This window comes from Struthio camelus, chromosome 1, assembly GCF_040807025.1.
Source record: "Struthio camelus isolate bStrCam1 chromosome 1, bStrCam1.hap1, whole genome shotgun sequence".
NCBI lineage: Eukaryota > Metazoa > Chordata > Aves > Struthioniformes > Struthionidae > Struthio > Struthio camelus.
In genome coordinates this window covers 152534440-152557944 of record NC_090942.1, presented here as the reverse complement: position 1 = coordinate 152557944, position 23505 = coordinate 152534440, and the positions used below count along the sequence as shown (strand labels likewise).

At 43.4% G+C, this 23505-nt stretch overlaps 1 protein-coding gene across 23 annotated transcripts in view; it reads right to left on the bottom strand.

Moving 5' to 3' along the window:
* The window catches only part of MAP4K4 (mitogen-activated protein kinase kinase kinase kinase 4), a 168041-nt gene that overhangs the window by 46677 nt on the left and 97859 nt on the right, over window positions 1-23505 (bottom strand). For all 23 annotated transcript variants that reach the window (XM_068925062.1, XM_068925104.1, XM_068925124.1 and 20 more), the window contains exons 4-9: window positions 13053-13178; window positions 12157-12267; window positions 9083-9173; window positions 6579-6709; window positions 4228-4282; window positions 1720-1798 (exon numbers count right to left, since the gene is read on the bottom strand). In XM_068925062.1, coding sequence (XP_068781163.1) covers window positions 1720-1798; window positions 4228-4282; window positions 6579-6709; window positions 9083-9173; window positions 12157-12267; window positions 13053-13178 — 593 coding nt within the window. The remainder of the gene's footprint in view (window positions 1-1719; window positions 1799-4227; window positions 4283-6578; window positions 6710-9082; window positions 9174-12156; window positions 12268-13052; window positions 13179-23505) is intronic.

The following is a 23505-nucleotide window of genomic DNA, read 5'->3' as shown; positions in this document are numbered from 1 at the left end:
CAGCGACGTGCTCGCTTTCACAGGCATCACTGCCCTGAAAGGCAGGATGCATTCGTGAAGGCGATTCATGCAAACCCAGCTCTGCTGCTTCGGGACCGGAGCTGGCTCGCAGCCAGCTTGCTCGGAGCACAGGCAGGGCAGGCTCTGGTGCGTCTCCACCTGCCCATGCCATCGAAGGGCATGTCTGCTTCAGAGAAGCCATGAGGAAAGCCGCAAGAATCGCTGCCAACATTCCACTAACGCAAGCAACACCAGGCTACTTTTATACGCACCTGGGTTCAGTGAGATAGGTTTGCAAGAATTTAAGATTATTTTATTTTTTTACCTGAAGATTCACACACAATTCTTCGCAGAACACCGCACGAGGGCTGAACGGGGCCGTTTGTTTAACGTAGGCACCTGGGGTCATATTCTCACTGATGCAATTTAAGGGCACTAACAGAACTGAATGTACACTGTAGCTGCTGTACGCGGAATAAAGTGACATAAGCTTGTTAAACTGGAGCACCACCTTGCTAAAAACGCACTTTAGTCGAACTCTTGAAAGTAGACCTGTCCTGATAAAAAGTCATTCAACAAGCAGAACGCCAACAGTGAAAATATGCAGAACTGTATTTTTCTTCACTTGCCCTGTTGTCTCATAACCTGCCGTTCACTTCACTCAGTGAAAACAGTTGAATCACAGCAGCCTTGGCTTTGGCCAGATTCACTTTTTGGTTGCTGAGGCCCTCAAACTGTTGCTGTCCTTGGGTGGGAAACACCTCCACTAAATGCTTAAGTGCAAAAAACAAAATGATTTCCATCTGTTGCTTCATTTTCCTACTGTAACCTAAAAAGCTAAATTCAAGGTAACCTCACCATTTTTCCCCACACCAAACATTAGGCTTCCAAGTAAAAAGGGGCAAGCAAGGCACATGCAAATACTGTACATGCATCTCTATCCTTTAATATATGCAGAAAGCAAGTGTGAGAGAGGGAAAGGGATGCCTTGATAGATCCAAGTGCATAAATAAGCCAATCTAGGCAAACACCAAGCCCAGCAGCAAGCCTAATTTCTATGCTGTTGATATTGAATGAGCAGTCACATCACTTCATTATTTTGACAGGTTCACAGCATCCTATGATCACATTCAACGTATATGAAACCTCTTTCTAAGGAATATTTTTGTTTCATACATGCCAGTTGTAACCAGTAACTGGGAGGAAATCCTCCGATACTAATGGATTCTTCTCAGCTGGCAAGAAGCGCGCTCTCAATTTCAATCGTTTACAATAATTATAGTAAAAGCCTTCATTAGTTTTAATAGCTCCTTTCAACTTAACAACTAGAACACTACAGCACTGTTCTCTTTCTTCATTATACTATATCTGAGAAAACATACTGCATATTAAGAATGCTGCAGGAGTTTATTTTTAAAAAATATGGTACTATTTGTCACGTTAATATGGATGCTGCTCTGTTAAGAAAAAAGCTTGGTTTTTCTAATATTCCCAGGATTCAAAGATAAAATTTCTGTAGGATATACAGAACTAAAATAATCAACACATATTTTTTATTTTATGCTTTGATTCAATGGCACGGAAGATAACAACAGACTGATTTTAGTCAGCTTCAATTGCTTTACAGTTCTGTGGAAGGAATCACAAAGCAGCATGCTGTGAAATGCAAGAAAGTATCGTGACATAAAAAGGGGTTACAAACCAGAAACTACTACATACCATTTCTTGGATTTTAACCGCGGGGGAGGGTTTCTCGGTATCAGAAAGAGCGCCCTCATGGGATGCATGTCACAAAGTGCTGAAGGAACGAAAACAAAACCAAACAGAAACACAGAGACATTCACTTCATTGCTCTCCGTTTTCTCAAGACTCCATCAATACCATGGCTTCAGCTGCCACGAGCATCCCCACCAAACCCAATCACTTATACAGTAGATACAGATAGGAACACAACTAAACGCAATTAAATGAAAATGACAACAACTCCACAGCTCGATGTGCGAAGGGAGGCCACCAAAAGAGAAAGAAATCAAGGCACAGATTAACCTTCAGAATGAACCACGATGGGAACGTTTGTGCACAGCCCTCCTCTACATCAAAGTCATCTAACTTATGTTTTGGTTACAGCGATGCCCGGAAAAGATCACGGCAGATGGGAAGAACGACACAGTTACCGTCTTATACAAATTCATTTACTCCACCTTCCCTCCTTTCCCATTAGGCAAACAAACGGAGCAGGATACCTCCTCATTTCTGCTCTCAAAACCTGTGGACCTTTTCTTTATTCCAAGACCTGCTGGTTTTGGAGTAATGAAAGGCCTGCACAAAAAAGAAAGGGTCCCCCGCTGAATCAAAATGCAGACCCGCCACTGTCAACAAGAAAAGTCCCACTGGCTTCAGCAGACACTTAATGCAAGTCAGATCTCTGCAGAGCTATCTTTCGTCCTGCTCCAGAACAAAAGCCCCTGCTGCAGGGCTGACAGAGAGAAAGGAGGCTACGAGCACATCCTCCATTTGTGCCATCTTTCTATGCTTGACCTCTTGCACCATCACTCTCAGCCTGCGTGGGCACTGTAGGAGTGATAACGTTTTCCGCACAGCGGAAATTCAGACAAAACACACTGATGGGAAGAAGGTTCTGTATTCAGAGATAAGGGGCAATATACCCTTTGCACAGGCAGTCCCTAGATCCCTGTGGCTCCTATCAGAGGATCAAGTTTAGGGATGCACCCTCCAGAGCAGGCAGACCCTGCGGGCCAAAGGACAGCCCAAGACAAGGGCTGTTTAGGATTTACAGTGAATCTTTGCTTGCTTCCCAAAAGCCGCTCCTGTGATTTTACACTAAGAGGGGCTAAACCAGAACCTCTGCTTCAGTTTGGAAATGAAAAATACTATTGTCCAATTCCAGCCTTGCAAAACCCAGTGACAGAGCTTTTAATTGAGAGTCAGCCAGGAAACCTAATGTTCTGAACAAAAAAGTAAGACAGAAAGGAGGTCAAGTGGTAGCTCAAATGCTGTTCACACAGTGCTGGTTGAGGTACCCTGGGAGCAGCTCTCATATGGGCAATTCATGCAAATGTGAAATTAGGAAGGAGGAGGAAAAAAACCCCATACCATCAGACCTTCTGAAACATGAATCAAAACAACAACATTGTGCTTCATTTAATAAATTTTACATTTAAAAAAAAAAAAACAAAATCAGTCGGAGGCTATAATGAAATGACCATTTTGTAGCTAAGAAGATGTCAATACTTCATTCTCAACTTGATCATTTCAAAAAGGGTTGACAAGATGGGCTACTGAGTTGAGGGGGAGGGTGTTTGGTTTATGCACAAGAAAATGTATTAATTAACTCATTCTTAGGTACCTCAGGCTGTTATTTTTAAATACAGCACTCCATTCGGGGACGGGGGCAGCATATTTGCCTGTTTACTAACAAAGGACTTTCATGAAAGTTAACATTAAAAAACAAAACAATATGTATAATTTCTGTTTGTTTGCTTTTTAAAATCCTCCTTTCCTCCTCACAGATATCAGCTGTATGCTTTGCTATTCAGAAGGAATAAGTCTGTGAGGGGAAGAAAAAACTATAGAGCTGTGCATTTTTGGTTTTCAGGTTTCTCTCAAAAATATCAGCTCATGAATATTCTCAAGTAGCGAGCATTAAGTCCAACACTCTGTGTTGAAGATGGATTTATAGTTCAAGCCACATCACTTCTAAGGAAGATCAACATCACCCATGAGTTGAAATAAAAAGGAGAAGTAATGTTACCATTACACAGACTGATGGAAAAATCAACAGAGAAAAGAGTGCTACAGAAGTGTTTTTCATGAAGGTCTATTTTCCAGATGCCCCACTGTACCTCTCAAAAACCAGTCAAGGTTTAAACATCCCAGGCAAGGCCATAGACAATCTGGGACACAATTCCAAACCATCGTATATTCATAGGAAGGACGTTTAAAGCTCGATTAGCTTCTAAATATTCATGCTAGAGAAATTAAATTACTGCAGTCTGCACTGTAATGCTTAGACACTATCTTATCTTTATCAAAAGCATTGCTATTTATGGGATTTTATATTTATAGTGCAGGCAAAACCAAAGAGAACAGAAATAACAACAGGACACTTTCAGAAACCTCAAAGCTAGGCTTAGATTACAACCAGCATCTCCTAAGTATATGTTTCAGCCTTAATCAGCCCACTGGAAAAGCACACATATCACTTACGGGGAGCTCCTTCTGCCATCTCAATGGCTGTAATGCCACAGGACCAAAGGTCACTCTGCACAAAGAGAGACAGAGACCATATGTTAGTAGGTACATTTCCCCATTTAGACAGGAGAAGCGTACTATTTACAGAGGCCCTGTAGGTGAGACTGAAACCAAATACCAAGGCTATTTAAATACTATAAGCTACTTTTTGCTTGTTAATAGTATCATAAAATGCTACTTGTCGTATCACACGCACACAGACAAATGCATGCACATATTCGTACAGAGTATGCAAAAGGTACTTGCTAATAAAACATAAAAATATATTCACATTAGGACAGTCAAAAAAATACATTTGTCCCAAATCGAGGTCTATTAAACAACAGAAGAATTTTTCCATATTCCCCTATTTACAAAGAAGTGGACATTTTCCTGCAACATCTTCTTAGAAAACCCTACATCCATTCTCTCCTACAAAAGATAAAGAAAATGAAAGGCTAAGATGACCGGGGGAAAAAAACTCAAAAAACTGGTAGGTCTTTTTCAGGGTCTAAACCAGCAAAAATAAACAAAGAAACACAAATTAGTGGAATATACATCTGAATATTTTCTATTCGCAAAAATCAAATAATAGTTTTATATAGGGAAATAACCATCACTTCTAAACTTCTAAGTTTAGAAGTTTATTGTGCCTCTGTTCTGCACAATACCTGCAGCCAAAGCAAATGCTCCTTCCCAACCATCTCAGCTTTGCTTGAGACATTACGAAACAAGAATCCTCCAGTGGAAGTCTTTCAAGATATTACCTCTGGATATTGTCCCTGACTAGCAGTTAACTGCATTCGCTGCTGAATGACAGCCAGCGAGGGTCAAATATAGGCAACTGCTGAAAGAGTCCTGGCAAGGAACAAAATCAAGAGACTCCCACAGCTTTAGGGGCAAAATGCTGGAGGGAGGTTGCTGAAAGGAGTATGGCCAGTCTTATGAAAGACAACTGTTCTTGAGAAAAGCAGTGTTCATTTCTGCCAGGCTAATGATGATGATGATTAAAAAAATTTAAGCGAAAACTAAATGAGTAAACAAGCTTTTTGGACTACAAGCAGAGAAGCATTTCTAATGACTTGCCAATTGCACTTTCAGACCCAGCAGGGCAATAATTTCTCTTGGTCCAATCCATTCATTTAAGCTAAACTGCATAGCCTCACGGTCTTAAAAAGCATTGAACCATGAATTTTCCAAAGGGTGGAAAAAAAAGACAACTGCTCCAAATCCCTGCAGGTCCCACCAGAAACAAAAAACAGGTGGGTTCAGACAGAAGGATTTTCTTTCTACTGCATTAACAAATTATAATAGAGAGTTATTTCTCCGTTATTAGTCTCCATGCCTTCTTGATAACTTCATCCTGCAAAGATTTAAAGCGCATCTTTAGTACAATGAGCCAATGGATGTAAAACGCCATTAACTCAAGAGAAATAGTCTCAGTCTTAGTCAAAGGTGGAAAAACACCAATTCAAATCACCTGGCAATTTAGACACATACAAATATACTGATAGCTAACATCACTATCAATTTCAGCAAACTGTATTCATTGTAAGAGCTTAATCATAGGTCTTCTGATACCTTCACTGCCTTTCTTGGGTAAAAGTCGGAATAGTTGCATTAGTCTGAGTGAGGATTTTCTAAAGCACATTTTTACATTTTTTTCTTCTTTTCTGCTTTCATAAGAGCAAGCTGATAGGCACTTTGAAGGTTTCAGAATGCTTTTATTAGAGAAATATTGCTTTAAACATATATACGTTATATGCTCAGTGTACTACAAACACCATCAAGTCGATTATGGTTTTGCAGTAATCTATATGAAAAATAATCTTTCTTAAGAAATATTGAGATGGATGAATCCTTACCAACATTTATATCATATCTCAATATCAGGAAGAGGCACAGTATAAACAGCTCCTTCTGTAGTTCACTAACTCTCCAGATGGTGGTTCTATTTAAGGCAACACCTAAAATGTATTGTTCTGAATTCTTACACTACTGGGACATAATCAAACACAATTTAAAGTACAAACAACATGCAAATTGAAAATATCAGCATTTCCAGTAAAACTCTTTTTCGTCTTCTCTGAGTACTTACAGCACACTAAAGTACTCCTCCTTATGCCTAGAAGCTACGACAACACAAGTAACATGAACTACTAAAGGTCAAAATTTGGCAGTGACCCATACCTTGTACTCCTGTACAAGAACGTACCTATACAAAAAACCTACTCTCACAAAGGGTGAGAAGCCTCAAAAATTGCCATCATTCATGGACATTCATACTACAAGTGTAATTTGTTTTATTCTGTGAACAGGACTCTTACTCTGTAATCATATGTAGCATCTGGATTTTCATCACAGGCAATAACTTCTGGAGCCATCCAGTACGGAGTTCCAATAAAAGTGTTTCTCCTGCCAACTGTCCTGTCCAGCTGAGCGCTCACACCAAAATCCACTGCGGATTGGAAAAGATTAAAATAAAACAAGAGGGGAAAAAATATGCAGCTATTACTTCTGTAAGATGATTTGGAAATAAAACCAAGTAGATGTTCCTTGTGGGAGGACCATGCTGAAGACAAATATGATGATTAATACCAAGGCAGCTGAGTCCTTGTGCTTCGTACGCAATACACCCAGGCCATCAGAGTCAAGAAACACAGCAGTGTATGACCACTTCTTCTGCACCTCTCCCTGGCCTGCCTGTACACCTTTCCCTTCCCAAAAGGGAGAGCACAGCTGCAAAACTACTGTCTTGGAGACTAAGGAAAGACTCTTCCCTTCCCACATGTTGGAGACAAGAAAATTTGACTCTAAAGAGGGACCCCACCTCCCAAAGGTACTGCTTATCTTGGGGAAGAACCACACTCGTGAACAAGCGTCCTTTTTGGCTGTCCACATTTTCTGCTCTAAAATTGGACAGCAAAAATAATCTGTTGCTCAGAGAATTACTTTCTGCTCTACTGCACAGAGCAGATGCATTGATGGAAGCAAAAGATGAAAATTACTCAAGAGGTGCTAACTTTGAGCACACAGCAGGCTGGAGAGATGGGCAGAGAGGAACCTCATGAAGTTCAGGAAAGGCAAGGGCAAGGTCCTGCTCCTCGGGAGGAATAACCCCATGCACCAGGACAGGCTGGGGGTTGACCTGCTGGAAAGCAGCTCTGCAGAAAAGGACCTGGGAGTCCTGGTGGACAACAAGTTGACCATGAGCCAGCAATGTGCCCTTGTGGACAAGAAGGCCAGTGGTAGCCTGGGCTGCATGAGGAAGAGAGTTGCCAGCAGGTGGAGGGAGGTGATCCTGCCCCTCTCCTCAGCCCTGGGGAGGCCTCACCTGGAGTACTGGGTCCAGTTCTGGGCTCCCCAGTACGAGAGAGACATGGAGCTCCTGGAGCGAGTCCTACAAAGGGCTACCAAGATGATGAAGGGACTGGAGCATCTCTCCTACGAGGAAAGGCTGAGGGAGCTGGGCCTGTTCAGCCTGGAGAAGGGAAGACTGAGAGGGATCTGATCAATGTGTATAAGTATCTGAAGGGAGGATGTCAAGAGGATGAGGCCAGACTCTTCTCAGTGGTGCCCAGCTATAGGATGAGAGGCAACGGGCACAAACTGAAACACAGGAAGTTTCATCTGAACATGAGGAAAAACTTCTGTACTGTGAGAGTGACTGAGCACTGGAACAGGTTGCCCAGAGAGGTTGTGGAGTTTCCTCCCCTGGAGATATTCAAAAGCATTCTGGACACAATCCTGAGCAATGTGCCCCCCTGCTGGAGCAGGGGGATTGGACTAGGTGACCTCCAGAGGTCCCTTCCAGCCTCGGCCATTCTGTGATTCTGCGATATGCATATGGGTTCCAACAGAGGTGCCTATTTCATTAGGTGAGTGATTTCCTCCCTTTGATTTTCTCCCCTCTCCCAATTATACTGGTACAATGGCAGTCAAAACAGCAGTGGTACAAGCTTTTCTACAACAGGAGCTGCATCTGCTCTAACAAAGGTTGCGTCAAGAGTCACTAGATCCGTCATCTGAGTGACACAGACACTTTGGCGCAGACAAGTTCCGTGGGATCACTGGTTTGGGAGCTGCTGTGCTCCACTCCAGATCAGAAGGAGGAAAGCTCTCCAGACAGCTTTCTCCTTCGGCAGCTAGGACATCTTCCCATGCCTTGTGCAGCACGAAGGTGTAATGCAAAACATACGGGATGTGGGCTGGGTGGGAGGACTTCAGCATGGTTCTATATTTAACCAAAAAAAGGTGGCGAATGCAGTGTGATACAAACACAGAAGGTTAAAGCGTGCAGTAACTGCAAGAGAGAGATTAGAGAAAAAGAGTATGTCCGTTCAGGAGGGACAGGGACAGGCCAGGGATGAGAGTTGTTTCCAGCAGGTATTCCAGGGTGGGAATTGTATTTTGAACCTCATGCTACAGCTTCATTGAGAGCGCTGTCCAGATCATATATTTGTGTCCAGAATCTGAACAGTATGGTGCTAATTTAATTAATGTTAAATACAAGAGTGACTCCCATCACTTCCTGAGTCCAAAATAAATGGAACCAGCACGAACCCAAGTCACACGAGACTCAGTGGGAGACAAAAAATGATCTTCTCACTGATTCTGTCACGAAAGCCAGATCTCTAACAAAATGCAACAGTCTGGATTCCAGCATCCCTAAGCAGGAGGAAATATGCGCAGGGCCTCGATTCATACAAGAGCAGCCACAGAACACACGTGCTAACAAGCATACAGTGCTCTCAAAGGATGAAATTAATTTGGGAACATCAGAAAAACAAAGGTTACGTGAATCGGGAAGTGGATACGCTTGCTTACTTACCGAGTTTCACTTCTGCATTCTCTGTCAGCAACACATTTTGCCCTTTGATATCCCTGTGAATCACGTGATGGGCATGAAGATGTGCCAATCCCTGCGTTACAGACAGGAGAGGAAGGAGATGACATTCAGTTAGCTCCTTGCTTAGCAACAGACTGTCTGTGCCCCTCACCCCCAGAGCCCATCGCGTGGTCCCTTGGGTCCCGGGCTCTTGCTCAACAGCCGCACGCGCTGCCATCCGCAGGGGCCACCGGCGCAGCACCTGATAGTCGAGCCGAGACAAAGGCCTCGGGCTGTGCTTTGCGGAAATGAAGCCCAACATCTGCATGGTGCAAACGCTTCTCAGCTGTCACTTGAGGAAAGTTCGGTGACCAGAAAGTCTCACATACAATGACACTGTAAACGGCATTTGCGCCGGGGTATGCCCGTGACATCTGACACACACGGGTCGCCTTTAAAAGAATGGGAATTTAGTGAGGGAAGGGGGGAGAAGGGAGAATGGAGGAAGCACCAACATACACATAACTGATGCCTGCGATCCCCTGAGAAGGGGTGGGAGGGTGAAGGACTAGCATTTATGTTTGAGGGCAAGGGAATACTGACAACAAACAAGAGCTCCGCTGCAAAGCTGCACTTCTCCAGCTGCCATAAATATGAAGCCGGATAATCGTTCCTCAGCAGAGACCATGTCAAAAAAAGAAAAAAAAAAAGTGCAAAAGAGCAGTACACTTTCCAAGGGAAACAAAACCTCCTGGCATACGGTGCTTTTTGTTGAGACAGCACCTGGATGCATGCCCCACAGCGTTAGCCATGTGGAGGGAGAGACGAGGAAGACATATGTTGCATTTTACTCTCTAATGTAATTGGTAGAACAATAGGCAACCGTCTTAGCAACTGCCTGTATTTTGGTCTCTCCTCAGCACTCTGCTTGGAAAACTGCAGTCTCTGGTGGGATCGTCTTGCCTGTTCATGTTGCCCTCGTAGGCTTTTAATGTTTTATGAAAAATAAAGAAATAGAACCTTTACAGCTGCAAAAGGTTAAGAGAATAGTGGTTGCTGCAGAGAAATATTTTCTAACACATGTTCCTCATTAAATGGTCATTTACCAGTTTGCCTACATAACCACTGGACTATTTTCTTTTTTAAAAATAGTTAATGAGCGTGACAAATAACAGAGTCTACAGCTCCTCCCTGCATATGTCACAAGCTAACGAAACAAATGGCTAATGTCCTTGATACCATTCACTGGCTGTTAACACTAAGTGTGGTCTTATTTTTCGCAAGAACGAAGGCTTTTCCACAGCTTCACACAGGATACTTTTTAAGGCCTTATGTTGCACTGCACCAGCCAGGAAGATAATCATATGTTCTCTCTAGAGTACAATCTAATCTTCCTGAAAAAAATACATTCGGGTTTGTGAAGAGTTCGGAGGAGACAGGAGGTCAAATGCTCGATTCTTCTGCAGTCCTCACGTTAGTCCTTTGAGGTTTCTCCCACCAGCACCCCTTAGGTGCGCTCTCACCTATGTCTCCACCTATGAATATCTTTGGCACTTTAACTCATCTAACTTTCACTCTAATATACAACCTCTCTTCTTCCATCTCTGACATAAACTCAGTGTCAAATCAGGTTTTGCAACGCCTCATACCAATGTGAATTTAGCACTCCTTTTTTTTCCCCAGATAGTCCAGTTCCTACGCGCAAACAACTAAGGCTCCTTTTAAAAATGTCGAACAAGAATGAGAAAACAGCTTTCATGTAACTCTGTTCTGAGGTAAACGATTTTTTCCCTCTTATCAGCAAGCATGACCTTACCTCCTTACTTAAGGAGAATTTAGGACAAACGCAACATGGCATGCAATGCATCCACAGTGACACAGGTGTTCTCAAATCAAGCATAAGGTCAGTATTGCAACAGTTAGCTTTACTAATCTTAAAGCATGCTATCCATTTGATTTGAAATACACCATCAGTTGGTATTCATGACAGCAATTTTTCTGCTTGCTTCTACACAACAATTTAAAATGTGCCAGCCCAAACACCAACAGCAGTACTCTCTGCTAGCACTCAGAGCTAGAGCAGGAGACCACAACTGTACCATCTCCCCCCCTCACATAATCTTAAAAATCACTGAGACAGAACAAATGTGCAACACAGACAACAGAAGCATTGATTTATGTAAGATCCACTGGTGGTTTCCTTTAACATAAAGCCCTTAGAACTTCATTTATGACGAGGCAATTGAACAGACATACTGTGTAATGGTATGGGTAGGAGGCAATTTGTTTTACAAAGAAGCACGAGGAAAACCATACCAGATTTACTCAGCACAGCAAACAAATGCCAATTCAGAAAGCACTTTAACTGTACCAACTGGAAATTAAATATGAAGAGTGATTAGTTAAATCTTCAGTTTTAAAAAAACTGCTAAGTGGCATCCCTCTTCCTGAGAAACTTTTCAGTGCCGTATGCTAGTAGTACTCTACAGTGCTCAACCACGTAAGACATATCTGTTTGCTTTAGATAGACTGCAGTATGTGAACACAGCACAGCACAGAAGCCCTAACTGTTGGCCTGAGGCTACAATCTCCTTTCTCCACACACTTCACTAGCAGCAGAGAAAGACAGCTGCAAGCACATTTGAAAAACCCATTCTGCACCCTATTTTGTTATGACACTCCTGCAATCTCGGCGTTCTAAAAGTAAGCGCCTTGTAGAGACACGGACGCTGTTTCTCAGCTTCTAAAAGGTAAGGGCACTGGTTCTTATGCTGGTTTCTCACGACACAAAATTGCTACTTTCTGCCAGGCTGCTATTACTGTACAGTACAACTCACACAACTAGCACATATTTGGACCTCCTGTCTTCATTGCCATTTAGAAGGCAGAGTTAAATGACGTGCAGCAGTCATCCACCTACTATGACATGGAGCAGCCATCCATCTACTCCTACGTACTCTTCAAATGGCATGGCTAAAGGGACTGATCAGAAACAATTTCTTGCAGAACCTCAAGCCAGGTTACATCTGCGTAAGATTGCTTCTGTATTTTCAAGTGCAACAGACTGTTTGCCTTACCCTGAGAATCTCTCTGGAGATATATGCTATCCAGTCTTCTTTCAGAGTATTCCCTTTTGTGTTCTTCACGAGGTCAGTGATAGAGCCTGCTCCACAAAACTCCATAACAAGCTGCAAAACAAATATCAGCATACAGTTCACAGCTGTCTAGAGAAGCAAAATAAGCAGGGTGCAGCAGCGATTCAGGAAACCCTCACGAAGCACAGAATATAATCTATTTTATGTTCTCTGCCTGGAAAGTGGATCCAAACCAAATGTCTCCAGAGTGTGTCAGACATATATGGAATATGTCTCACATTAGTTACCACATTTTCAAGGACTGATTTAATCACCGTAATTTAATGCTGGGAATCTGGATTTGCTCAGCTGTGCAAAAGACATGAGTAGTAACAAGAATATACAACACATCCGATGCTGAAGGAATCAAACTGATCATACCATTGCAACACATCTTATTTACAACTCCTACTTATTTACGGGAGACAAGAACATCCACTGGTGCCTGCAAACTGCCATTTCAAACTTAAACTTCAGTCCTCTAGAGGGTATAGATGGGATGAGAACCATCATGACCCAAATCTTCAAGTGCAGCTTTATTTTTACAGCCACACATTCTTACTGCGCAACTCATCTGCCTTGCTCCCATGAAACATGTTAACTATCCATCTGGGAAGTGAGGAAAAGTAGTTACTTAAAGAGCGAATCAACTGTTAATAGCAAATCTTGGTTCATCCTTTCTCTTAAGGATATATTCTTAGCCTATATGATTCACTTATCTGTCTAGGCAAGCACCAAATTCTACTGATTTGCCTTTCCCTAATGTGATATCTCTGTCGTCCTCAGACGATATCCGAAAGGGAAAGGCTCATAAGCGTGCTTAAGAACTATCTGCTTACCCACAGTTGGTCGTCATGTCCTGGAGGACTTTTCTTAATGAAAGCACCATAGTAAGTTGCAATGTTTCTATGATGAGAATATTTCTTTAGCATATTAATCTCCAGTTTGATTTCTTCTTCTTCATCCTTTGGAACAAAACAAAAAGCATACGTTTAATACAGCATGTGCATCACTTACTTCCTCTCCTCTCTCACACAAGTAGGTTTTAGAAAGCTCAGTTTATACCAGCATCATGCTCAGTAAACACATCGCAGGCTCATGGCAGCAAAATCTGTCGTTTATTAAGATGTTCTAAAACAGACCTTTACTTTCCCAACTTTTCAGCAGTTGAAAAAGCAAATAAAGGATGCCCTGGACTTCCACTAATAATGAAGCAGGATAGGATACGTTTAATGACCCTGTGCCTATAACACCTTAAACAACCATGCAGCCTACAGGCTTCTATGTAACCCAGAGAACCACAAAAAACCTGTGAATTTCTGTTGGAGGGGTAAGATTTCCCTCCGCCTCATTTTTTTCCCTTCAACTTCCTCCAACTTTTAAAATTCCCCGTTTTCTAGTTCAAAGCCACACGCCTCAGAGTCCCCTCACTGGACCTTCCTCCTCCTCTCCCCCCTCCTCCTCTGTGCAGCTCAGCGGCGGAGGAAGAGCAAGTGTAGCGGGAAGCAAGGGCCGGTAGCCCAAAGCGTAAACAGGATGCTGCTGCACGAAGGCAGGGAGGAAGGATTTCCCCCGGCCTCTGCCTGACTGAAAATGAGTTGCGCTGTGCACAACTCTTTAAAAATAATCCATTTTTGCAACCCGTTTCCGACACTCAGGTAAGAGGTGTGAAAGGGAAGGGCCCCCGCCGCGGGCGCTCCCGGGACCATCGGTGCGTACGGGGACGAGGGGCAGGGAGGAAGCCCAGCAGACATCACCCCTCGCCATGCGGCAGCACACTTCCACCCACCTTCCTTCTCAACACACCTAAGCCACGGTTACCCTATTTTAGCACTTCTCAAGCCAACGAATATCTAACCAGTCGATTTACCCCTTTAGTCACTGTCTTTAATCACTCTGCTGCTTTCAGCACCTTAGATATCCAGGGGAAAATGTCTAATTTATCCTGATTCCAAGAAGAAACTGAAATCTCTCTTCTCTTGGGTGGCAGGCTGATAGAAACGACAGCAAATATTTTGATTATCCGGTATTGTCAGAGCTGATTATATAAGAAAGTTTTAAGCCTTAAACTTCCTTGCAATCTGTATCACGCCAGCAATCAAATACCCTATTCACAACACAGGCCAATGTTAATACTAACTTCATGTTAACTATATATACTGGCATGCACAGCTATAGCTAAAGAAACCACCCTTTGCTACAAAGGGTGCAATTGCAATTATTTCAAATACACTAACCCTGGGATGAAACGCTTACTTGTAAATTAGTATAGAAGAATTCCCCAAATGCACCAGGGATAAGCTATTCTTAAATCTGTTCACGATGCTTCTTTAAAGTAAAACACTGTGCATTTCTGAAATACTGAACAAAACAGTAAAATAATCTTGTAAATCAACGTTCCCAGTGAGCCTGGGGAGAAAGCATGATCACCAGAACAGCTTGTTGAGCCAAAAGCTAACTCGGCACTTCCTCAGCTGTTTTTACTGCCATTGCTGTTGTGTGAATTTTTTATTTAGTCCACAGGTTTAAAAAAAAAAAATCAGAAGAATACACGCTTGCACTGGAAACTACCACACCGAATGTTGTGAACTACAACTTCAGACAAAAAACTATAAAGGGAATTTTGTTAACCTTAACAATTTGGGATTTGCGCACCACTAGGTTTAATATATATAACTGGATTAATCTGCTATTTTGTACCGACTCTTTATATAAAAAATTATTTTCTGTCCCCAGCACATGAACACAACAGCTTTTACAATACAATGGGCAGGATGTCTTAAAGGCTGTTCATGCTTATCTACTTTAACAACGGTCAGTATGACAATGCTTAGACAGGATCTATTTCTGAAAACAAACAAACAAAACAAAACAAAAAAAGAAAAAAGACCATGCATAAATCCAACAGACTGCAGGCAGTTAATGCTCTTTTAGTTTTCCCTTGGAGCTATGTCAAGGCATCTACTCCATGACCGCACCTCCCTTAACTGTGACTGGTACTAAACTGCTGGTTTAGCTGTAATTGAACATTTGTCCATAACACAAAAGTGTGTCTCACCTATGCTTCAATCCAGCCTGGATACTAGCTTACAAAAATAAATGGATTCAGTAATTCTTGCCAGATTTTGGAGGATTTCACTTACTTAATGTGGATCAATAACTCCCTGGCACTGAGTCTTGAAGACTTTATGGTGACGGGAACAATCGTAAGGATTAATCAGTCTGGAAAAGTCTGCAGCATCACTGTATTACATGAATCATTAAAAATGGTGGCTCCTCTAGACTCAAATCGTTCTGCTCAAGTTCCAGGTCCATTTTGATGAACCGCCCAGCTTTTAATCTTGGATGTGTCAAAACGCACCATCTCAACATTTTTCTATAATGAGAATCATCATTTTCCAATTCAAAATATTGTTTGCACTATTTTATTTTCATTGAAGATCCTTCAAATGATTTTGGGGGGGTGGGGGGGTGGGGGGAATGCCACAATTCCTTCACGGTTTCAGCCCTTTAAAATCAAGGATAATTTCCTTTCTCGATTCAAGGTCTGAAAACATCTCAGAAGCATGGCTTCATCTGGCCAGCTCTGTCACCCAGACTCCTTTTACTATCGGTGGAGAAAAACAAGTTTTTCTCAGGGTACAACTGATCTCATCCCAACGTGGACATCCGAAACAATTTGTGCCCTACTGGTGTTTACTCCTCTCCGCTAACTGCAAGAGGAAGATGAGGTCATTAGCAAAGACACAGACACCGCTCTTGCAGATGTCTTAAATTAGGCGAGGTGAATCCCACCCCAAAATCTCACCGGATAAGAGCGTTTCCGCACAGACCTCTCTATTAGCACGTGCGTCGCAGGGAGAACATATCGCCGACTGAGGGGGCTACTCCCGCGCGGGGAGGGGGACCCATTTCTGCGGCTGGCCCGGGGTTGGGACGCCCTACGGCCAGCCTGAAGGAAGGAAGCTCCCTCGCCTCCTCCCCAGCGGAGGTGCCCTGCACAATTGCCACTAATAGCCCCGCAGTTTGACGGGGCTCCAGAACCACAATGGGAAAAATTAAAACTGACTGAGGAGAGAGACTGTCATTCTCGCAGAGGAATAGAAAACTACCTCCTTTTTTCTTGACGGAGAGAGGCAGCTGGTAAGCCCTTCCTAGTGATTTTATGCAGCTGGCATCAATTACCACTTTAGGCTATTATCTGTGGATACAAACTCCCATTGAAACACTCTTTGTCTGTGCCGGTGATAAGGCTGTTGTAAGTGTTTGCACTTCTACATTCACTGCCTGTTTGTGACAGTATGTCTGATTACTAGTAATTTTTGCAGTAAGCTATACTTCTGCGGGAGTCACAGGCTTAAATCAAGTTTCAGAGTGGATTTCCTCTTCAGTTTCCAGGCATTTCCCTTCAGAGGTTGTATGGGCACGTTAGCATCTCTAGGAATTTTTAAATGCCATGCTGTTTCATCAAAAGGACTTTGCCTGTAAAATTAAAAACTGCATGCAACACCCACAGAGAAATTCACCACCATGCAGTAAAATAATTTTTTGATCATCTGAATAACACATTAACAATAAAAACAGGGGTGACTGTCACCTCTCAGTATGCCACCTAGCGGCTCCCCAACAGCTTACACTGCAACATCCCAAAACATCATCTCCTCTCTCTGAAACACTGCGTGCTTTTCCGTTACTTAAGCGCCCTCACTAAATATGAGATTACGCTCTCTCACGCAGAGGGCGAATCGACTACTTGTTATTTCTGTTACTTAAATTAGGTTCTTGTAAGCGGTGATCCATGTGAACACCATGCCAACTGGAGTACAAGTAATAAAAAAATAAAAGCAACTAAAACAGTCCCATGTTAAGGAATATTAAATTGGGCAAGTCAGTTACGCAATTTCAGGAGCTTTTTCAAAAGTAAGCTTCTTGAATCATTATCACAAGAGAATCCTGCTTATTTACACACATTTTTAGAAGACGAAGAATTCAAAAGCGCATCGGTGGATACTCTGGCGGGGAGGGAGAGGAAGGGGAACGAATACAGCTCAGGAAGCGCCTAAACCATTTGCCGGAAGCAGGGAGGACGTTACCAAAGGGGAGAAAAAAAAAAAAATCACTCCATGCCCACCCCATTTTCACGTTCTTCCCTAACTGTCACCGTTTAGGCAACTCAAGAGACTAAGCTAAATAGCCCCTGGCCTGTCCCAGCGCTGCAACTGTTACGGGGCCCCTAAGAGAAAGAATCCGACTGTGAGAAACGGGCCCGGGGGTAGGAAAGGGGAATAACGCCATCTTCCAACCTCTACAGCACATGGAGATCCCTTCGGGAGCCGAGAGCAAGACCAAAAAACGAAACGTAAAGGTACGGTGAGAAATTATCCCAGGCCGTGTAAGCGGTGACTTTGCATCCACGCTCGCCTCGATGGGAAGAGCTGCCTTACCGCTGCGGCTGCCTCAAAAAGCAGCACGTGCTCTTTGCTGCTTTTTGATTTCACGCTCTTAAGGGATGGCACAGATGGGGGGGGAGGAGAAACAGAACATTTTCGAAGATTTTATTTATCCTAGTAGTACGATGACGGGACATATGAATGAGGAAACACAGCCAAGCAGCAATAAAGCAAAACAAACTTGCTTTTACCTTCATTACAGAACCTTATCTATCCTGCCAGGTAATTTATATGCTGCTCTAAATCAGTTTGCAGCGGAATACAAATCAGTTCTCTCAGGAACTTTCCTTTTCGTTTTACGAAATGAGACAGTGAAAAAAATCTCAGCCCCCCCCCCCCCCCCATACAAGCAACATTTAATGGTTTTAAGCTATAACCAAGGATTTTAAGAATTAACAACACTACCCCAACAGTGGTAATCCAAATATGCAGGAAAAGGGGGGGAGGGGGGGGAAGGAAATCTCCAAGTCTCCTTTTGTTTGCTTCTTCCCATGCTGCCCATGAAGCCCTGCCAGCCGGTATCAAGGGAATTGCATTGCCAGGAGAACGACAGCTGGTTACGCTGTACCTGCAATTTCAGAATAAGCTATGCTGGTTAAGAATCACTAGCTCCAGGGGGGCTTTCTGGTATCTGAGGACCTTTAAATTATTTGAGAATTCGGACACACGTCGGGGAAAGACACAGCAGCATCAGTGCAGCTCTGCTATGAGAGGGGAAAGGGAGCACTAAACCACAAACACCCAGAAAAGCCAAGAGGAAACGGTTTTGCATTCAGAGGCATCAGGGCTAGGACTATGCCTCCTTTCTTTCACCATCCTCCCCCCTGCCCCCACCCCACCATGTAAGCTCAGGGAAAAATCACACAAGCCGCAAGAAACCCAGTTTGTTTTCCTTTCCCCTTCCTCTCCCTTTTCATTTCTGCTCCCCCCTCCCCCCCAAAAAAACCCCAAAGTCTTAGAAGGCACCAAAAAACAAACAAAATCTCCTCGGATAAATCATGGCATCAACTTTTGCAAACCACCATTCCGCTTGTGTGTCACATCCTCTCTCCTCCCTCCTTCCCACATCTCAAACCTCTGGCTTTCATCCATTCGAAGCTGAATCTGTCCAGGACAGGGAAAGCTTGAATAGTGCCTAGCACAATAGGTGACCTTTTCTGGTACTGGAATCCATAATATATACAGTCATTAATAAAGTTCTCACACACAAGGGGGAAGTTTTGGCAAGAAGAGCTGGGGCAGTATTGCACACAGCGCAACATTTAAACCAAGAGCTGTGGTACTCCCTTCAAGACGGGAAGGAGATTGTGATTTTGGGAGGAACCTAACCACAATAAAAATGAGATTCCAAATGCTAGGCAAGTCCCTGCCAGAGCCTGCCAAGGTAGGAAGTTCATGTAAAGAAGAACAGTTTGCAATGCTGAGAACGCAACTTAGAGAAATTTAATCCTTTCCAGCGCTACAACGGAGTGTCAGAATTGGGAATATGATATAAAATAGTTTTGAAAGAAAACAAACGCAGACTTCTTGGGAGGGAAAGCCTAAGCTGTTGAAAAGACTTTAATCAAGACATTCAGTAAACATTTAACAAGTTCATATACAGTTCCTCCTAAATCTTAACACATGAGAGCCTCTGCTTTGTTACTACAACTCATCTTTCTTGGAGTCTTTTACTGAGCTTTTGAGCTTTGTAACTCCCCAAACCAAAGACCCCCCCATGCAAGCTTATTTCACTCCCGCCTGTCTTCTCTGTTACTTTTTCACTCCTAGCATTCATTATACCTATCCCGCTTCAAGAGTAAGGTCCTGCTTTCATGCACCTGTAACCCACAGACTCTCCCCCGCTTGGAACCAGCATGTTCACTTCTCTGCACCATCCTTCACGTCCTTCCTAAACATGCATTTCTCCAAAGGCCTGCAGACCTTTCACCCTTCACTAAAAGTGTTCACAGTGCCACATGCTAAATGTTTCTGAAGAAACACTACAGACATTCAGGACCTAACAACATGGGTGCTGACCTATCCCCCACCGTCGCTGTCAGGTTGCATCTCAACCTCTGCCCCTTGTTTGAGCAGAGGTTGAGATGCAGAGTAAGCCCGCAGTGGTCTTCACCATTTGCAAGCTCTCTGCAGCCCGTCCTGTCACTGCAAACTGCCCATGAGCCTCTGAACTGCTGCCGGAGGCGGCATATAGCCGAGCCACCAGAGGCAGATGAACAGCACCCCCTGCTCTGGCGCCCTCAAGTAGAGGGATCGCAAAGAAAGGCTGTGATGTTTTTTCAAGGGTCAAAAATCTCACTTTTGTCCAAACTGCCTAGGAGAACAGGGCTGACCCTTCTGACCATGTTTGGTTTCATCAAGCAGGTTAAAAAACACACTTCCCAACGTATTCCAAACAGAGAGAGCATTGTCTCCCTTTGGCACAACCCTCTCTGCTGCATGCTCAGGGCACCATCTGAAACAAGAGAGAAAACGAGCCAAATTGTTTGCAACAGTGCCATCACTGAAGCTGCCGCCATAAAGCAACAATACAGTGAACTGGACAAAAAAACGTTGAGGGACAGATAGCTTTTAAGAAGGGTCCCAGCGCTGCCCAAAGGAGCCTGTATAAGTGCTATTGTGTGGACACAATATGGAATCACGTGCTGATAGGAAGGAGCCAAACATCAGTTGAAGACAATACTTGTCTGTTGTCTCCCCAAAACTACTACCCCCCGCCAATCACTCCAACCACAGTATTTTCTTTCTTGCCCAACGTGCCCTTGGTGCCTTTGCTGATCATTGAATGAGCTGTGCTAATGGCACAGAGACTGCACTGCTACTGACCTCCCCTAATAAAACTCCAGGACACTACAGGCTTTTCAGAAGAAAACCCAGAGAGCAACCTCCTTAGGGCAAATCCCTTCAAACCGTTTCCACAGCTGGCCCCTTGATCCTCAGTCAGGATTACTTAAAGAGTTTCCTGCTCAGGCTGCATGTTTATCTCAACTATACAATTCAATTGTCCATCCTCATCAAGCCTAAATTATTTACAAGTTATGCAACAAGCTAGCCTTGTACTGACATCTTCAGAGCTCCCATAAAACAAGAGAGATTTAGTACCCTTCTTACATTACTATTACTCACATTAAAAATGTCTGTGGTTGTACAATTGCATGTCTGTTCTCAGATTTTTGTGATCAGGGCAAATCCTTGCTAGCAGATATCAAAAATAAGTCTGCATACGAAGGAAACAAGTGAAAATAATTTTGCTTTATATAAAGCTCTGGGCTCGAGCAAAACCAGGAGAGACAGATGACAGAGAGAAAATCATCTCACGCAGAAAGCAAAAAAGTTCTACGGCATTTCTAGCTCCTATTTCAGCATTCATTTAATGCCAAGCAAAGCAGCATCTCTAGGAGGGTGGCAGGGGCAGCTTTTCACAGTACTTGGCCCTTGTACCCCCCTAGCAGTGTCCAGCCCTGGCACACCACCTCTCCCACCTGGATGGGCAGATTTCCTTCCCAAAGGGGGCCAACACACGGATGCCTCCTGCACGTGCAGTCCAGACGTAGCTGGGCCACTGCCTGGACGCAGGAACTGGAAAAGGCTCCAGAGCCCCGTGGTTTTGATACAGCCAAAAAGAATCGGTGAGAAATTAAAGTTTTAGTCTCAATCTAAGCTTAAACTTTGAGGGGGATGGGAAGAAGACAAACATCTGAGAGAGGGGAGAAAATAAAAGGCTGAAATTACTGGAAGTGCTGCTCTACGTGCAAAACACCACATGGAAACTATATTAACAGATACCTAAGACGGGAAGGTAAAATAAACGTCAGAAAATGGCAGTTCTGGCATAACATGAATTGTCTTGTGGTATATATGTCATGATAACCTATAATTACATGAACAAGCTAACGAGTGCCTGACAGAACAGATTCATTCAGTATACAGCTTCACACCCCAACTGACCGACAAGTCCCATACATGAACGGGAAAGAGAGACTTGCACAACCCCTCTTTCATATCGTACAATGGATGAAACCCAAATGCTAAAAAGAAACAGTTTGCAATCACAGAAGCAAAAGCTGTCACCTTGCACAGGCGAAAAGGAACAGAATAAAGGAGAGGAAGAAAAAGTAATCCCGCTCTGGCATTTCCTCTGAGCTGCTTCACATAGGATCCTTTATTAAAAGGAGATGGGGCTGGAGAAGTAGCTGATGAGAGAAACGCAGAAGCTCCACCACATGCCACCATTTCTTTGTCCGGCAGCCACAGTCCAGCTAAGGCCAGAAGCAAAGACATGGTTTTGCAAAGCAGACTGGTGCCAGTACTCCAAAATCAATTATATGACAAAACAAAGGAATGGGGGAGCATGAACCAGCACCAATACAACTGCCAACAGTGAGCAGCTGGCAGCTTGCAGGAGACAAAGTCTTCCCAGTGACGTTCACCCCTCCCTAGGATGAGTCCAGTCTTCGGCAGACAGACCCATCCTCTTACAGGCGCCTCTTCCCCCCACGCTATATTGCAGGAGCCCGGGGCAGCTACGCTCCAGGCTTCAGCATGACAATTAAGTGCCTGAAATTAGAGAGAACGAATCCAGGCCTTGGCTATGAAGGACATCAACAGTTTTCTCAAAAGGCCAGCAAACAGCCACTGGCGGCCTAAACATTTTGTTTACTATGGACTTATACTTCTGAAACCAAACTGACTGGTAGGTGGAACAACTTGCTAATCCTTCAGGTGCCCAGAGTCCTAAAGTCTTTCAGGCTTTAATTAAGCAAACCCTCCTCATTAAAATGTTGCAAGTGCTGCAGTTTTTCCTTCCACACATTTATAACTCTGTATGCAATACTAACATAGCATTGCATTTTGTCAGAAAAGGAGTATTAAAAAAAAAACCCAAAAACTAGAATTACTACATTTTATTTGCAGCACACCCAATACACTCTTAGAAAGCAAAATACTTCACTTAGCGTATCCTGTGAAGAAATAGATTTAACACTTCTTTTTAAAGAAGTCTATCTGAGGTATACCTGCCAGACAAAACAAGATCTAATATACAGCCATCAATTCTCCAAACATCTAAGGTAATATGCTGGCTTAAGAGCTAATGGCCGTGTTTAAAGCCTGAGGTATGCTCTGTCTCTAACTCATGCTCCCTTTTACCCACAAAAGGAAAGCTTCAAATTTTGGGCCGCACTACAGCCTCCAGAAAACCGCTTGTAAGCAAGGACTAGTGTGAGATCATGATCTGCCTTATTCAACACAAGGTTTCTTTTGTGAACTAGCCAAAATACGTAAATTACACAGGAATAAAATGAATCGTCCCATCTGTACATGTGTCTTACAAAGACGACTGAATGACACAGTGAGAACGCACAAGTCCTTACAGGTTCTAATCTCAGGTAATCTTTGCCTAAAGGTTAAACACTTCAGCCGCTCCGGTCCAATATTAGTCACCCCTTAGCCTATGCAGGTAATCTGCACCCTTCTCCTGTGCCTTACATAAGGTACTGAAAAAGCACAATGACAGTAGCTACCAGATAGGATCTGACATGTCCAAATGCCAGTTTCTCTCAAAAGAAGAGAGGCAGAACGGATCACAGGAAGAAAATTGTGTTGGAAAGACAGCAGCCCACTATCATCTGTTTAAAATACAGGCTTAATATACATCATATACAGAGACTGCAGGTGGCTGCAACAAGAAGAAAGAACACAGAAAATCTGAAAACCCATCAAAAGTGACACTAGCAAAACACTCCCGTGTCAAAGGCTTGATTTGCACAAAGAGGGAAAGGTGGCAGGGGGACAAGATGACCCACATTTTACTTCTAGGATGAAAATGAGACAGTACACAGAA